The 18,295-nt window shown below is 38.1% G+C and overlaps 1 protein-coding gene across 6 annotated transcripts; it reads left to right on the top strand.

The window, feature by feature from the left end:
- The first annotated feature begins 1,258 nt into the window (after positions 1 to 1,258).
- tmprss4a (transmembrane serine protease 4a) lies at positions 1,259 to 18,295 on the top strand. Of its 6 annotated transcripts, none has more exons than XM_004543697.4 (13): positions 1,259 to 1,367; positions 13,414 to 13,468; positions 13,753 to 13,893; positions 14,002 to 14,154; positions 14,238 to 14,364; positions 14,472 to 14,591; positions 15,170 to 15,213; positions 15,483 to 15,645; positions 15,783 to 15,949; positions 16,169 to 16,264; positions 16,377 to 16,519; positions 16,629 to 16,781; positions 16,924 to 18,295. In XM_004543697.4, exons 3-13 carry the CDS (start codon positions 13,782 to 13,784, stop codon positions 16,933 to 16,935), a joined length of 1,290 nt encoding a protein of 429 aa, XP_004543754.3. In that variant the 5' UTR covers positions 1,259 to 1,367; positions 13,414 to 13,468; positions 13,753 to 13,781; the 3' UTR covers positions 16,936 to 18,295. The 6 variants fall into 6 exon arrangements, with proteins under 6 accessions (XP_004543754.3, XP_004543750.3, XP_004543751.3 ...); XM_004543693.5 differs by lacking the exon at positions 1,259 to 1,367 and adding an exon at positions 3,653 to 4,056; XM_004543694.4 differs by lacking the exon at positions 1,259 to 1,367 and adding an exon at positions 9,871 to 11,101.

The following is an 18,295-nucleotide window of genomic DNA, read 5'->3' as shown; positions in this document are numbered from 1 at the left end:
CAGAGGGCCCGGTGGCGCCAGTGTTCGGCAGCCTCGCCTCTGTCAGTGTGCCCCAGGGCAGCTGTGGCTACAATGTAGCTTGCCATCACCAGTGTGTGAATGTGTCGATGACTGAATGTAATGTAAAGTGCTTTGGGGTTCATAGGGACCAAGTAAAACTCTACACAAATACAGGCCATTTACCAGTCCGATTCATGAGTTCATGTTGTTTATTCTTAATTCTGACATCTGAATGCTGCAGCAGAATTGACGGTCATCAGACCAGGGAATACTTTTTCATAAATTTCAGAAAAATTCCACAGGCATCAGCAATCCAAATCTTCAAATGTAACCCTTGTTTCTGTACTGCAGGAAATAGTTGATAGAGTGGGAATCCATTCGTTTCTTGAAAAGAATCTTTTAAAAAAAAATTATTGGAAATAAGTTAGCAAATTTACAGTAAACTATTTTCCTTTACTATTACATCACACTGAGAAGTGTCACTGATCCTCTGCAATGACAGTAATCATAGGAAACCAGGCTGCGCCGCCCTGCGTCTATAAAGATATAGTCTTTCACAATCAAGGCTACCTGCTTGCGGCACACATAAGTACCGTAAAAGAGTACACTTCTCGGCATAAGGCAGTAGTCCTTATACTGCGGGTGGGTGGCAGGTGACACAATAACACAATTGAATGTGTTCCCGGTAGAAATAGATACCAGAGTTATGATCATAGTTTCTGGAAAATCTCCACAATAAACCACACAGCATATTTTACTTTCCACGGCTCACATATTTAGAGTTTTGTTGAGATAGACATTCATATTCCAATAAGAAAATGATTTGTCTATTTGCTTAATCCAGTCCACTCATGTTCCAAAATAGCACTATTTATCTTAAAATATAATAAATATCTAAACTGATTTATCTGTTTGTGTCTTTTCAGTAAATTTTCTCTTGAGCTAAAACAAATTTCAGTTTTATTTAATGATCCTATTTTTACAAAAGGATTGATTTGAGATGAAAGTGGAGAGACCCGGGAACTTGAAATGTGAGATTGTTAATCATTAACGGTTTATTTTTTTGAGTCTCGCAGGTTTCTTGAGGCCGTATCAAGTTTCACAAAATACACACCTGTGTGGACAAAGGAGGGCTTGCGCTAACTGGTGGGGAGGTAGTAGTGAAATAGCTTTGATGGTACATTGACCAGGCATGTGAGGGCGAGAGAGAGTGAGAGACGGAGAGAGAGAGGGAACATTCAAGTAAGCGGTCTACAGAGTGGAAGTTTGCATACCAGGTGTCACTTCCAACCAGGCTGCTCCCTGTTCTATAGATGCTTTACTGAGAACTTCACTGAGAAAGACTGACAGCAACAACCATTTCTCAAGTAAGGAAAAGCAACATATGTTTATCTGTGTTAATGTAATAAATTCTCTCTTTTTTTCTTTTTTTTACAACTTTGCAATCGTGATGGCATCTAGGTCATGTCTACGTCATTATACGTGTTTTATTGTATTCATCCAGAAAAGGGAGAACTGAGGAAAGAACAGCATCCTGTATGAGTTACCGATATGGGGAACTTCACCAGCTCAGAGAAAACTTTCATAATTCTGTTTCCAAGTTTCGGCTTTACTAAACTCTGATAAGAGCATGCCTGATAAAGATGTCTTAGCTTTAAAGGGGATTCCCAGATTTTAAATTTCTGTAGTCCCACACATTTTAAAGTTCTTCATATGAACATTCTTTCACTGAAATTTCATGGAATGATAAGATCAATCTCTGACGTCATTGAAAAGAAACGGAAAGCTGTGCGGAATTAACGTGTATGCGTTGCGTCCATTCGTGATGGGCTAAAGTTGGACATAGTCAAATACAACATTATCAGCTGTTTTAACAGGAGATTTTTGGAGTTGTTTCTGCAAGCATATTTTTATTTTAATTTGTGCAAATTTGGCATTGTAATACTCGACACCATTAATATGTTTTTAAACGACCTAATATGTGAAACAAAATCACTCTGCTTAAATTCTTCTGAGGTTTGCACAGAATTCAAATGTGCTGCTAAAATAATTGTTGCTCAACAATGCTTTCGTAGAATAAGCGATACAAACGCTCGAAAATAGGAAGTTCTCTTATTTGGTTCATGTTCATCATCATTACGTTTGAGTCTCAGCAGAAACACACATGTATTTAAGTTAATATGTAAATTATTACCAAGATGTTCATGCCGTCCTTGAGCTTTGCACACAACTAGATTTAAAAGAAAACAGAAGATACAAACAACAGGTGGCTTCCACAAAGAAGTTAATTAATTTTATCTGCATTAGACTGGATGTCACGTCACAGAACTGATAGGATCATCAAAAAAAAAAAAAAAAAAAAGAAGCAGTCTTTTAATTGAATCAAACAAGGGCGTACAACAGCTTTATTCGATCACTGGCTTTCTCTCATCTTCTCTTTTATTGTGTGTGCAAACATTTTGTCAGCTGTTGTTTAATCATGTCAGACTGTTGGAGAGGGTAAATACTGTGACTGCAGCATTCACGCAACTTACATTGTTTGCCTGTGAGAAATGTAATATAGCAAAGGGGATATAAATGATGCCTGATTTTCTTTGGTAAAAAAAAAAGTGGTAAAAAAAAGTGGCAGTGTGTAATGCTGCTTGATGACAATTTTACAGGCTTCAATGGGTAAACTCACAAAAAGACTTCATGCATGTAATTCAGGGTGGAGGCTCTAAATGTCTTATTAATTCTACCCCAGCCTGAATTCCAACAAAGTAACAGCAGTTATTGGCTGAAAGAGACCTAAGCAAAAATGATTAGCTTCAAACTGATTCACTCCGGCAAGTCTACCTGTATACTGTAGCAGCACACCTGAAGTACTATCAGTCCCTCCATTTTCTTATATAGTGTATGCTGTGAGACAACTGATGATACCATATGAGAGTCCAAGTGATGAAGGGTTATTTCTTTTAGTAGACCTGGTCAAACAGCACAGTCAGCTCCTGTTTATTTACAATGGTTCTTTCTCTTCAGATGACCTTATCAGTCTTCTCTCTCGCACACTCCCAATGAAGCTTTTTTTCTTGCTCTGCCGTCTATGCTCAGTGTCCCATTCACAGTGGCTTCATTTTTAGAAACTCTGACTTAGTGACCAGGTCGGTCACTGAATGCACCTTTAAAAGATAATTTAGCTCTTCAGACTATTAAGAAGAGATATTCTGCGGCATGGCTGAAACAGACGGGGATGTTGGACCTTTAGTCACAATCTCAACAGTCACTACAGTTGTCACTACAACTGTGGTGTGCTTGTACATATAGTATTACAGTAATCTAAGTAATCAAAGTAATCATTAAACTGTCAAAAAAAAAACAGATTGGAGACACACCTAAACCTCCGAGCGTACGCCGTGCCACTGGAAAATTCAAGTTTTACTGGTTTGTGTGTTACGTTTGTGTTTTTGCATCCATTTGTATACATGGAGATGGTTTGGCACATGAATGTGTGTTTGCGTAAAATTTGAAAGCCAAAGAATGACTGAAAGGGGGGTAAAGAACATGACAGGAGAAAAATACAAAGAGAGCATGCTTTGTGTCGCAGAGGCTAAAGAAGTTTAGATATGGAGGACGGTGTGGGAGGAGGGACAGAAATGAGAAAAGCGCACAGGTAGAGAGAGAGCCAGAAAGCAAGGGAAAGAGGAGGGTTAAAGTGTCAGGTTACCTGGACTTTAGTTTTGTTTTGTCAGTGGGAATCGATCGTTTAAAAGAAGCTCTCCGTGTTGATTTGAAAGGCTACGTATTATCAAGCTTCATTGCGGCCTTGGGGTTTTGAAGAGGGGCATCTGATTAAGTTACTGTAATACAGAAAGAAAACAGGAAGGAAGAAGGAAGACAGTGGGAGACTCAACTGAGCCAGGTTTTGTAGCATGACGGTAAGAGGAAGGGGACAAAGATAGCCAAGGGACAGCAAAATTTCTGAGGAATCCCACCTCCTGAAAGGGAGGGCAGTGTTTACTCTGTACTCTGTGACAAGCTACATCAAGCCTTACCAAAAGAGACACCTTCACCATGTGGGTAAGTGCAACTGGAAGTACAATCAACATTATTTACATCGTGTAGGTATACAGTCAATGGCTTGCCTTTAAGAAGTGATTTGAATAATGACCTCTGGATATTACGTGGTAATAAACTTGATATTTAACGTAATATAAAGACACTGGATAGACCTGTTGCATTGATATTATTTACAACAGCAGCTATGTTGAAAGGATAGCTCATACAAAACCAGAACAGATGTTGTGTAGTGACATATTTTGAGGACCTTATCAACGGTCTGTGACAAGTAGCAGTAACACGCAGGAACATTTCACATTCATAATTTTGCCAATAGAATTTTTGATATTTGAATGTAGAGCACGGCCGTATGAAGAATACAATACTTTTCATAATAACACAGCACGGAAAAGACAGCCACTAATGTTGGACCCACAAAACTGAGTAACACTTAACGCAAACATGGGTATACAAGAAGTGTGTACGTTTACTCATTTCAGGGTTCATAAAGAATAATTCCAGTCAAGTCTTTTTTTATAGAGAGAGAGAGATCTAGGTATTTGTTATATTAAAATTAGTAGCTTCACACTCATCCCAAGCAACAAGCGATGCTCCACAATGGCTCTACAGGAAAGATCAACATGCACTGGCTATTGCATAGAAAACTACATATTATATCAGCCTTATTAACATCAATAAACAATTAATGGTCTTATGTTAAAAAGGAAAAATGACAAAGTATCACACACGTTCCCAGAGGATGACTCTTGTGTGTGTGTGTGTGTGTGTGTGTGTGTGTGTGTGTGTGTGTGTGTGTGTGTGTGTGTGTGTGTGTGCGTGCGCGCGCGCGTGTGTGTGTGTTACTACAACAAGGCAGTAAAGGAAACATACTTGAGCTTACCGTACCAATGGCTTTTTTCTGTTAAACTTGACCCAATTATACTTTTTCCCTTCAAGGCTTTTTGGCAGCAGTCCACTGTATGAATCAGCTAGGCTTATTAAAACTGGAAGCTTACTGTAGGTGGCAATACAGAAGGAATCTCACCTTATTGCGATCGCAAGTTATACCCTTAGAAGGAGTATCCTTAACTCCAAACACAAAGCTGTTGGTTTTTGTTCTGGGTTTTTTTGTTTGTTTGTTTTAAATTCATGTATAAAGGACATTTATATTTACATACAGTATTTTGGTTAACAGCCAAATAAAACCAAGGACTTCTATTCATATCAAGTCATTGTTATCAATGACTTGATATAGGCTGTCATTGATAGAGCCTTGGTTTTATAGGCTGTCATTTTTTTTCCCACTTGTACTTCACCACTGGCCTTTTGACGAGCAAACATTACTAACAGTGTTTTTGATCCAGTGCAGCACTTCCAGTGTTTTTCATAAACAGGTTAGTTGTTGCTCTGAATAACACATGACTAACTAGTACTACCAGGCTGTTTTGAAATACTGCCCTGACTCATAAAATCGTTTATATTTGTCTTGGTACCAATGACAACATCTAAGTTTCCAAGTACACTGTCGTCATATCTCATGGCATGACAATGCATTTTTACAGGAAGGTCCACTCAAGACAAATTTCTTTAGCCGGCTTCTTGGTTTCCCATGTTGTATGGCCTGCCCACTGTTTTGTTTATCCTGCTTTTATTACTTCCCGAAATAACTGTAATTTACACCACAAGCCGATAACCTACTTTCTCCTACTGTTTACTTCCCCCCATAAACGTTACTTCCAGTTGGTTTCAGGGATGGGTGTGTCTGGTTCTTTTGTGACTATGTATTGACTAACAGTGGTTAAAAATAAAATAGTTAATTAAAATGGTGAATGTTTTATTTTAAATGAATAAGCCAGCCAGATGAAACATGGTGAAACACAGTGTTTAAATCTCAGAATCACCTTATATTGCTTTTTTTGCTTCTTTATTTTTTAAGTATATGGATGTAGACTAACTACAGCTTAACAGCATATTTACTGTAGGAGTGTAAAATTCTCATGTTATTTGCAAAGTGCCACTGGATACTGGATTTCTATGTAAAGTGAAATCTGAGAATTCTGAAATGTCAGTAAATGAAACAAAGAGGAAGGTGTCACATTCTTTTATACACTGTATTCAACTCTTGTACTTTAAGATGAAAGCTGAATGCTGAACATGAGCACATGAGCAAAACCAGCACAGAGCTACTGAGCTACTGTTCAGAAAAAAAAAGAAAGAAAGAAAAACCTGCCCAACAGCATTCTTCGCCCCTCTCTCTCCGCAACTTGTATATTTCCACTGACAGACAGTGGCAGTTATGGGATCTGTTTTCAAAATTTGCCTTCATACTTCTCTGTAGCTCTACCAAATTAAGTGATACTAGTGACACATAAATGTGCAAATAGAAGGGTGGATTACCTGATATTTCTGCATCAAAAATAAGCAGTAGTGAAAATGAAAGAAAATAACTCTTCCCATTTTTAATCTTTGTCTTTTGTTTTTTGTTTTGGTTCTGGAAAGTCCTCACTGGTTAGTGACCTGCATGTTATGTTTTTGTACCAGCCGATCTGAAGCATACGTGCTACGCTAAATGTATTTGTAATCTAGCGGTTGAAGAGCTTTGAGGACAAGACAAAGGTAGAACAGCAGGCTGATGAAAAGTGTTCTTCGAGCTACCCCTCTGTAACAAAATATACCGTATACTAAAATCTTCTAATAGGCCAGTCAGCAGCCACATTGATGTGACACATGATCTACAGTATAATGCTACAGGTGAAACCACATGACTAGCATAATGTGTGCCAAATGTTGGAAATGCAGTGAGACTAACAGTCATAATTGAGCATAGCACAACACAGATAACCTTTGTTTGTGAAAGGCATAAAAGTGGTTGAGATTCAAAATGTTGACATATGTTGTTGAGATGCTGGGGATAAGCAAGTAAAGGTTTGCATTTTTCGAGGGGGGACAACATTACAGTAGCATTTTAGGAAGTTTAAGAGGGAAGTTGAAAATGTAGTTATTATTTCACACAGCACAGTACAGAAAGAGATTTCACCAGTTTTGTTCAGTAAAATGTTTATTTAATTCCCATTAAAGACTATAGAGTTTTACATTCATATTAAGAACACAACTTGCAATTTTAATTGCAAAGGTGACTGGACTTGAGGAACAGTAATGGCAGTCAAGCATGACAATCACTCTAACAGATACTCCGAGCCGAAGCCATGGGAATTTTTCTGTGTTGTACACTTTCACCACGGTATTTTGCTCGCTGCTGTGTGAAATTCATGAACGCTCTACATGCTTGACTGAGCAGTTTACACCAGTATGACAGAAACACCATACTTTTTAAATAGATTTTTTCCCAGTCCCTTTATTGCACAAGAAATAAAGAAGCGAACAAGTTTATCAAGTGTTTTTTGAACCTAAACAAAGCTAAGATATTTTACCAGTATACACAGTGGTGTGAAAAAGTGTTTGCCCCCTTCTAGGTTAAATTTTGTTTTTTGCTCTTTTTTTTTTTTTTTGCATATTTGTCGCATTTATATGTTTCATATCATCAAACAACTTTAAAGATTAGACAAAGGAAACCTGACTAAATACAAAATTTATGTTTTAAATGATGATGTCTTTGATTAAGGGAGAAATTTGGGTTAAATCTACAGATGCAGATGTTGTTATAATTTCTGAAACTTGGTTAACTAAATCTATTACTAATGAAGACATTAACATATATGGGTACAATGTATATCGCACTGATAGGCCAAAAAAAGGAGGCGGTGTAGCTATTTATGTCAAATCAAGATTTAATGCTTCGATTGTTCTGTCCCAATCGATATGCAAACAAATGGAGTTTTTGGCCTTGAATGTAGATATTGCTAATACTTTTTCGATAACCATTGCTGGGTGTTACAGGCCCCCATCTGCTTCAAAAGAGGCATTATCTTCATTAAAGCACCTTTTGGCTAAACTAAATTATACCGAACTACTAATGGCTGGAGACTTGAACTGGGACTGGCTAAATGCAACTTCTGGTGAATTTAAAGAATTCTGCGATTCAATTAATCTTACCCAGCTAGTCTATCTTCCTACCAGGCCAAATCTTAAATGCCCTGAAAAGTCTACATTAATTGATTTGGTTTTAACAAATGTACCTCATAAATTCTCTTCACTTGGTGTTTTCTGTAATGACCTAAGTGATCACTGTGTTGTTGCTGTTTGCAGAAATGCTAAAATTCCAAAATGTAAGCCACGCATAGTGTGCAAAAGGAATCTTAAACAATTTAATGAACAGGCTTTTCATCATGATTTGTCATTAGTTAATTGGGAAAAAATCGGACTATTACCAGATGTAGAGCTAGCTTGGACATATTTTAAGGAAAGTTTTATGGGAATTGTTAATAAACATGCCCCCTTACGGAAAGTTAGAATTAAAGGTCGAGAAAATCCTTGGTTTCGCAGACACTCGCAGATAGCATACACAAGCGTAATAGAGCATGGGACAAGGCGAGACAAACAGATACTTCCACTGATTGGTCTGTTTTCAAACAGCTTAGAAATAAATGTACTTCTCTTATTAAAAAGGCCAAATCTGAATACTTTTTGTCTGTCACCACTGAGAACCTCAATGATCCACAGAAATTTTGGAAAGTAATCAAGTCTTTTTCCGCCAATAAAATGACTCAAACCTTTCCTAAATCTGTTGTAAAAGATTCAGTCTCAATTAATGATAAAACTGAAATTTTGAATTGTTTTAATGAACACTTTCTATCAGTGGGTTCCTTGTTTGCTTCTGCAGAAACTTTTTTTAACAAATACTTGCCCAGAACTCTCTATGTTTTCTGGAGACCGTTTTAACTTTGTACCTTTTAGTGTTTATGAAGTGCATAAAGCTTTAAAGGCTTTGGATCACAGAAAACCTCCTGGTCCAGACTTGATGGAACCTTATTTTTTGAAGTTGGCAGCTGATTTTATTGCAGAACCACTCTCAATTCTATTTAATTTTTCAATTAAAACCAAAGAAATTCCAGCGGTTTGGAAATCAGCTTTCGTTTTGCCTTTATTGAAAGGAGGTGATCCATCGGTGTTGACTAATTATAGGCCAATATCAAATTTGTGTGTTTTATCCAAAATCCTGGAATCTCTAGTTTGTGACCAGTTGAAAGAGTTTTTGTACTCTAATGATATTGTCTCCAAATTTCAGTCAGGCTTCAGGAAAAAACACAGTACTAACACTGCCACTATGAAAGTGATAAATGATATTATTGTGGCACTTGATAAGAAATTGTACTGTGCGTCACTCTTTATTGACCTCTCAAAAGCTTTTGACACTGTTGATCATGCAGTCCTAAAAAACAGACTGCTCAGCCTTGGATTGTCAGAACATGCATTAGCGTGGTTCTCAAATTATCTGAAAAATAGAACCCAGTGCATTAAACTTGAAGGTCTTTGTTCTAAATTTGTTGCTGTCCACAAGGGGGTGCCACAGGGCTCAGTTTTGGGTCCCCTTCTGTTCCTTTTATATATCAATGACTTGGGTCAAAATGTCTCAGACACAAATTTGCATTTTTATGCTGACGACACAGTTATTTACTGTTATGGATCATCTCTTGCTCAGGCCATTGAAACTTTACAGAAAGCCTTTGTTGCTTTCCAGCATTCACTTATTCAGCTAAAATTAGTTCTCAATGCTGACAAGACTAAGCTAATGTTGTTTTCCAAGTCAAAGAAGGTCCCGGAGCCTATTCCAGTGGTGTCCACCCTTGAAGGAAATGTCATAGAGATAGTTCATGAATATAAATACCTTGGTGTCTGGATTGATGACGCCTTCACCTTTAAACCACATATAGAGAGACTAGTAAAGAAACTGAGACTTAAACTTCGTTTTTTCTTCCGTAATAAACAGTGCTTTTCTTTTGCAGTAAAAAAACGTCTTGTCACTGCAACCTTTTTATCTGTGTTAGATTATGGTGACATTCTGTATATGAACGCTTCTTCTTCATGTCTTCTAATGTTGGACACGATGTATCATGCTTCCTTGAGGTTTATTACCAATTGTAAATACCTGACCCATCACTGTGATTTGTACTTAAGAGTAAAATGGCCTTCTTTGGCCATTAGAAGACAGGGGCATTGGTACACTTTTATTTACAAAGCTATGCTTGGATTGCTGCCTCCTTATATTTGTACTTTGGTCACAAGGACAAATAGTGGTTCTTACTCCTTGCGCTCAAATGATCAGCTGCTGTTGTCTGTTCCCCTTGTCCGCACAGAGCTGGGTAAGAAAGCCTTTGTCCACTCTGCGCCTTTTTCATGGAACATGTTACAGAAAGACTGGAAACTAACTGAATTGTTGTCTTTAAATGTTTTTAAAACTAAACTCAAAGGCCTACAGGCTGCCTCAATAATGTGTAATTGTTTTGTGTAATTTTAACTTTGTTTGTTCGTATGTATTTGTCTTGAAATGTGCTGCCTCTTGGCCAGGACTCCCTTGAAAAAGAGGTCTTTGATCTCAACGGGACATTCCTGGTTAAATAAAGGTTAAATAAAAATTAAAAAAAAATGTTATCAAAACCTACCTGGTCCTAATTTTCTCTCTTCTTAAATGATGAATTAACTACATTTCATGGAAATCTGAGTTCAGTTCCAATAAGCACACCCAAGCCTGATTACTGGCAGACCTGTTGAATCAAGAACTTCTGGTTTCTGGTCTATCAAGACATGGAGGAGAATGTGCAGCCATTTGTTTATGTTGAACCCAAGTGTGCTCTGCAGCAGGACAATGATCCAAAACACACCAGCAAGTACACCTCTGAATGGTTTAATAAAAACAACATGAAGACTTTGGAGTAGCCTAGTCCCGCTGTGGTATGACCTTAAGAAGGTGGTTCATGCTCAAAAACTCTCCAATGTGGCTGAATTATAACAATTCTGCAAAGATGAGAGGGCCCAAATTCCTACACATCTCTGTAAAACACTCATTGCCTGCTATCATAAATGCTTGATTGCAGTTTTTTTCTGCTAAGGGTGGCCCGACCAGTTCTGAGGTTTAAGTCCAGTCATCTTTTTACACAGGACCATGAAGGTAATTTTTTTCCCCTAAGTAATAAACACTTTCATTTAGAAACTGCATTTTGCGTTTACTTGTGTTATTTTTGCCTAATATTTAAATTTGTTTGATGATCTGAAACATTTAAGTTTCAAAAACAGGAACTCAGGAAAAGACAAACACTCCTGTTACTCTCAGATTATGAACTATAGCCCTGATAAAACCCGTAAATGCCAAACAACATATCACAGTTCTCCTCTTTTTCTTCTTTTTTGACTGTTCATATACCTCCATGTCATCCTGATGCAATCCTCTTCCTCTGCAATGTTGGCAAATCATTCTTCACTACTTTATTCCACTGTGATATTCATTTTCCTCTTGTTGATTTAATAGTTAGTAAATTATTACTTGAATCTGAAATCTGTAGGTCCTGATTCTTCAGATAATTTGTTACCTGAGTTTCTTCACAGATTAGTTGTTCTTGTTGTTTTCTAAAAGTAGCATGTCTTGTCAACAACAGCTAATGAGGGCCAGTGAGGCAGGAAAGGGACTGGTTAGATGTAATGAATATGCACATAATAGCTTAATGGTATGAATGTGAGAGACACCTCAGAGCTGAAGAAATGACTGAGTGAATGAGAGAATAAAATAAGCTACTCTGACTTATAATTGAACAAGAGACACGTATCTTGGTAGTGACTGACTTTCTGGTGTAGTACAGGCAACGAATGAGTGAAAGAAGAAAAATGTGTATATTAACTCGCCTGCAAGTTGAGTAATAGCTTTGGAGCATCTATTTTTAACCACAAAGCTCTGTAAAACTCTTCAAGCTCAGCACCAAATACCTTTTTAATGTCTTTGTAATGTGAATGTAACCATTCGCTGGCTAAACCCCAAATCTCTCCCATGACACATTTGATAATTAGCACATGTAGCACTCACTCTACCTTTTGGAGGTACACTGATTGTCAGTGTTGCCTGATTGTTTGCTGTTTGTATGATGTAAAATCAGAGGCCAACTTCTAACTACCCCATAGAGCTCATTTGGAACCAGCCTCATTAGTTATCATTACTGACCATCAGAATCAGCTTGATATAGCAAATATGTGTACATATACAAGAAATTGATCTCTGGTTATTTCTTTGCTCTCCATGTACACAAGGCATTACTCGTGACTGAAATTTCGTGACTGAAATGGACTGCATGCACTTACACAAGCTGTTTGACTTGCATAATATGGGCCTTAAACCTGATTCATTTTATGTGAAGGACACTCACCCTGATCTATCAGTTTATACTGTTTCCACAGTATCAGCTTCAGTTAAACAAAAATTTCACTGGGCCCAAGTACAGCCTGTCACAATACTCCTCAGTACACAGGACACTTTGTACTGTTGGTGTATTTTGTGCTTGGGCAATTATTCCAAAAAGACACATTAAAATGTGAACATCACATTCTCTGCCATGTTTCCATAACTTGTCTTTTTCTGTGATCCTCCACTAGACAGATTGTATTTTATGCACTGATCTACAAATGCAGACCCATAAAAGACAGATCCACCGGTTTACTGTTAATACTTAGAGAACTGAAGAAATGGTAAAACCATGAGTATGCAGGGAGGAGATGTTGGTTACTGGCAGAAGGGCTAAGCGAGCTGAAATGGCAGCACTTGAAAAAGCTGTGAAAACAGGTGGGGCAGGCCTACTGTGGTTGGCTGAGTGAGGGCTGAAAGAGGAAATGGGTTAGGGGTTGATTGGCTTTAGCACTGTTGATTAATTGAAACATACTGACAACATGGCAGATCGTGCTGAATTACAGGAATGATGTTAATCAAAAAAAAAAAAAACAACCCTAGCTAAAGCAACAAAAGGTAATCAAAGCTAATTAGTCCGGTGGCCTAACGACCACTGATACCATCATGTTAGTAGACTGAACAATGTAACAGAGAGGAGATGAAGGCCCACCTTTTATTCACAGCTGTCTAGATGTGCAGATGAAGGGCAGGTGTGATCAGTCACAAGTAGACTAGGAAATTGGGTCTAGTGTTTCACACACAAACATCCCAACTCAGACGAAGACAAGACACAATGGAGAAGAGCAAGGCACTGTAGGAAACTTAAGTTTAAGAGAGCTATTTTTTACACATATTTAAACACTTATCTGGAACTAAACACAAAAGCTCTGCTGAAAGAGTTTGTGCAAGCTCAGCTACTTACACTGACATTTGCATGGTAAATAAAGCATGTCCATGCTCAGGGAGTTGAAGGAGGTATAACCTAGAGACACAGGCACCTGATGTGATTACACCCCAGTTTTCACCTTTGCTTTTGTCTCTTCTGTCCTCAGACAGCTGCTCAGCTCCCTGAGGAAACCTCAAGGCCATTAAATCCTACAAACCCAGGTAAGCTATAAGTTTGTGTTGGTTTGGGATCAATATATGTATTTTTGCTGCACTGTAATAATGTTTGCATAGTATGATAAATACTTGGAAACAGCCAGGCCAGGCAGTAATTAGAATTTGCATGTGCACACTTCTTTTTTTTTTTTCCATCTTGACAAATTTTCTACCCTTTTTGGTCTCTGTTCTGCGGTTTCTATTCTGCTATCGCAGTTTCCTGTTTATTGCGTCCTTACGTTTCTTTTTACATTCTGTTATCTCACTTCTAATTATTCTTCTTTCTGCAGTTCCTCGGCCAGGACGCCACAGAAGGCCCATGACGGCTCCAAACACCCCGAAAGAGAAGAGAGCGAAGATCAAGAAAGTGTTGATCACTACACTGACAGTTATGTTGATACTGGGCATACTGGCCATTGCAGCATACTTCAGTGAGTTACAATTCCTAAAAAATGTACTTCCTCAAAACACACTTTACACACTGCAATATGTAAAACTGGCCACACCCTTGTGATCCTGTCCTTCTCTTTTCTTTTCAGTTAAAAACTTGATTGAAAGCAAATACTTTTTTTGCACACGGTCTGTGAAATTCATCCCGTTAGACAAAACCTGCGATGGGCACATTGACTGTGCAGGAGCAGAAGATGAAATTACCTGCATGACGACCTTTAAAGTAAACACTACATTTCCAGGTAGAGTGCACTCCCCACTCTTTCTTTGTCATCATAAATAAACGAAAAACTGAAAAATGCCTCCCCCTCATTCCTCTCTCCAGTGCGACTCCAGTCGAATGATCAGGTCTTGCAAGTTTACGGTCCAGACTCAGGTTGGCGGACTGTTTGTTCTGACGACTGGACCCAAGCGCACACACAGACGGCATGTACACAACTGGGATACACAATGTGAGTTTACAATGACAAGGTGTTGAAATTTGAGGAATACCTTGCAAATTTAACATCCCTGTTATGTGATCTGAAATCAAGCATAAAATCCCCCCCTGCTTCCACAGGAAGCCTACTAGCAAAAACATCTTAGTAAGCTCCTTAACGTCACCGATGAAAACTGGACCATTTACAGCTGTCAGGCCAGGGACCTCAAACACACCTATACAACAAGCCACTGCTGACCGGTAAGGAAGATGTCATCATATGGAAGCCAAATCATGACTTCATGTTTTGCCATTGCAACATAAACTACACAAAATAGAAATGCTAATAAGGGAACTTTCAGTGTGTCTCTTTCTGCTAAATGTATTCTTAGAAAGAAGCACCGGCTCCTTGCGAGTTGCTTCTGCATTTAGCTAAAAACAGGATGTCAATATACACTTTCCATGCTTGGTATCCCTGTTTGTTAGGAAAATCTTCACTTTTTCTTTCCTTTTCTTTTTTAGATTTCACTTCCCCCCCCCCCCCCCCCCCCCCCCCTTCATATGCAACCCCTTCAAATGAGTCTTTAGTTTCTATTCCTGAAAGACAAAAAGTCCCACAGTTTTTGTTCCTTCTATCTTATCCTTTACGAAAGTGAACAAAACAAAGATTTTACTTTGTATAAAACCCCAGCAGAAATGCAAACGAAATTCTGCACGAGGGTGAAGACAAGTTAGCAATTGGATGTGTGTTTTCTATATTTGACTAATTGTGAGGCTGTTTTGTGATCATATGAATAATGTCTGACATCTGACCAACTCCTCTTACATCTCTTCAACAGTAGTGTATGCCAGTCTGGATCTGTGGTATCTTTATCCTGTTCAGGTGAGTTTTATTTTTACAAAGGCAGCACCTGTCACTAATATTGTTTACAACACCTAACAAGGCAGAGTGAAGTTCTTGGCTTTGTAAGTGGAAGACTACTTGTTGTGTGGAGAGTTTCACACTAACAGGCCCATACATGTCTCCAGGAAACAGCAGAACTATTTCCTAGCGACATATAACAAAGTAGCAAATAAACAGACATAATATAAAATGCAGTTTGAAATGAACCACGGGTCCTTGCAAATAACAATATTATAATATCTTATCAGACTGTGGAAATGTGGGCGCTGATGATCGCATCGTTGGGGGCACTGATACATCCATTGACCACTGGCCATGGCAGGTCAGCCTGCAGCGGTCTGGCCAACATACATGTGGAGGCTCACTGGTGTCACCGCGCTGGGTAGTCACTGCTGCCCACTGCTTCACTGGGTCAGTATAGTTACCATACTATATCATTTCCACTAAATTTGCTTTGTCTTATTCTTTAGCCTCATGATCCCGCTTCCTTCTTGCTCTCTCTCTCTTTCTTTTTTTTCTTTTTCTTTTTATTTATTTATTTTTTGCAGAAGTAATAAGGAGTTGAGGCAATGGGCAGTGGTGTCAGGCCAGACGAGCATAATCACACTGGGAGGCTCCTCTGTGGACAGAGTTATAGTGAATGCAGACTACAATGCAGAAACAAATGACTATGACATAGCACTGATGAGACTCACTAGGCCAATCACAGTGTCAGGTTAGTTTAAATTGTATTCGGTATGTTTGTATTCAGTAGGCTCAACCACCTCTCTGTTGCCCTCTAGTGGCTATGCGTCAAATATCAAGCTTCTCACTACGTAGTAACTTATATTCATTATATTGTGTGATTAGCTTATATCTTTATATGTATTTTCAAACTCTCAAAGTTACATAAAACAAATAAAAATTTCCACTTTATTAAATGTTTTTCTTCTAGATGTCAGAAGACCAGTTTGTCTGCCTCCTAAAGACTATAGCATTACAGCTGAAACCTACATGACAGTGACAGGGTGGGGATACCGACGGGAAAATGGTGAGAAATCCTACATGTAACCTATTCTTTATCACCTAATAATGCAAATAGAAAAAATACTTTTGCCTGTCTATGAGGTTGCAAACATTGTGTGCTTGTGTTCTGCCTTCAGGTGCAGTTGCTGACATACTGCAGGAGGCCAAAATCCCTCTGATAGCTCAGTCAGTATGTTCCAGCCCCACAGTCTATGGTAGCATCATAACAAATAGGATGCTCTGTGCAGGCTTCCCAGAAGGGAAGGTTGATGCCTGCCAGGTAACAGGCCTCCAATTTATTTTCTAATTTACATTAGATTTTGTATTCTGGGTATTATAGTTATTTTTGGTGAACAAACTTCATTTTTAAAATGTATTTTAAATGTCAGGGGGACAGTGGAGGCCCTTTGGTGCATATCAGTGACTCCAGTTGGAATCTGGTAGGCGTAGTGAGCTGGGGTGTTGGCTGTGCCCGGAAGGGAAAGCCAGGTGTTTACACCAACGTGGAAGTGATGCTCAACTGGATCCAAACAGTCATTGAGGTACTGCATATGTTGAAACAAAGTCACATCACAACATGTTTGTCACTTCACTGGCTAAGAATTTTCCTCAAAAATATTAAAAACATAATATTGTAATTTAATATATACAATCCTCAAGATGATTTCTATTTCATCTCTACAGAAAAACCCATGATGTCATCCACTGTGATAAACAACCACCATGAGAATCCAGTGCGGTCTACCTCTGATAGACTGTGAAACTGTCAAACCTGGTTTTGTTTTGGTTTTTTGAGGGGTTTTTTCCATTTTGGTTGCCAAAAGGTGAGAGAAGGTTGCAGAGAGAGGGGAAGTTGAAGATCTCAACAGCAAAATGGAAACAGAAACACAGCCATATGCATAAACAAAGTGTGCGCGCGTGCACACGCACACACTTCATCAAACACACACATCAGGTGCTGCTTGTGCCATTTCATATTCGTTATCTCAGGGGACAATTGTATTTATGCCTGTAGCTGTGTGAACTAGTATGTTTGGGATCTTTATAGCAGAGTGTCATACATGTTTTTTTGTTTTTAAAGCATTTTTGTGTTCGTATGTGTCTTTGTCACACCCAAGTAATTGACTTGTGTTGTTGTTTTGTTTTCCTTAGAGAAGAACCATCAAAGTTTATTTTATTTATATTGACACTAATTGCTGCAAACGCTTTTTTTTTTTTTTTTTTTTTTTTAGTGTCTTTTATTTTTGGAGTTTGTCCTGCAAGCCTCAGATATAATGTACTTGATTACTGTGTGCCTTGACTTTTGGTTATGAATGTGTGGTTAGGGTTAATATGTCCAACTGCTACAGAGAAAGGTAACATACCTTATTATCAGGTATCGGTAATATTTTAAAAGGGACAAAAGGTCTGAGTTTAATGCATTTATTGTGCTATTTTAGATGATCACTCTATTAAACGGCAAAGGCACTTTCTTTTTCTTTTCTTTTTTTTTTCTTTCTCTTTTTTTTTTGCAGGACTGCAGGTGTGATACTTCTGACCTCAACATGATTTAGCACTTTAAGTGGAAAGTGAGAATTAAAGGACCTCACTTTATGCGCAGAGGATTTAGGTCACGAGTCTACACATAGATTTAATACAAATATTCATAGATCACACTCCATGTTGGCTCCATCATGAGTAAGCAATTCACTCTCACTATAACCAGAATATTTCAACTAGTGTTCACCAAGTTATTTCCTTCACTGCAAGGGAATTTCTCCCAAAAATACTGCAGAATTTGTTTTTGTCAAATTTATTGCAGTTGGTTAATTTTTGCACTCAACCAAAACTCATTCAAACAGGAAATCAACCTGAATTTGTTATAAAACTGTTTCTTTACTAAAAAAAAAAAGTACTTTATTATATCATATATTAAATAGAGTTGGACATGAGTATGAGTGCCATGAGGACTAATATTTGTGAATATTTTCCATTTTGTTGTTCTTGTTGTTGATGTTGTTGTTGTTTAATCTATGAGACGTTTGCAGAGACAATAAAAACAATGTTAACTTGGTAA

This window comes from Maylandia zebra, linkage group LG14, assembly GCF_041146795.1.
Source record: "Maylandia zebra isolate NMK-2024a linkage group LG14, Mzebra_GT3a, whole genome shotgun sequence".
Taxonomy (NCBI): Eukaryota; Metazoa; Chordata; class Actinopteri; order Cichliformes; family Cichlidae; genus Maylandia; species Maylandia zebra.
This window is presented reverse-complemented; position numbering and strand designations above follow the sequence as displayed.

What these genes read in the sequence shown, in the direction of transcription:
- tmprss4a (XM_004543693.5), top strand. An exon ending in GCTGCCCACTGCTTCACTGG is followed by an intron (nt 15,646 to 15,782) that starts GTCAGTATAGTT and finishes TATTTTTTGCAG; the next exon opens with AAGTAATAAGGAGTTGAGGC. An exon ending in GGAAGGTTGATGCCTGCCAG is followed by an intron (nt 16,520 to 16,628) that starts GTAACAGGCCTC and finishes TTTAAATGTCAG; the next exon opens with GGGGACAGTGGAGGCCCTTT.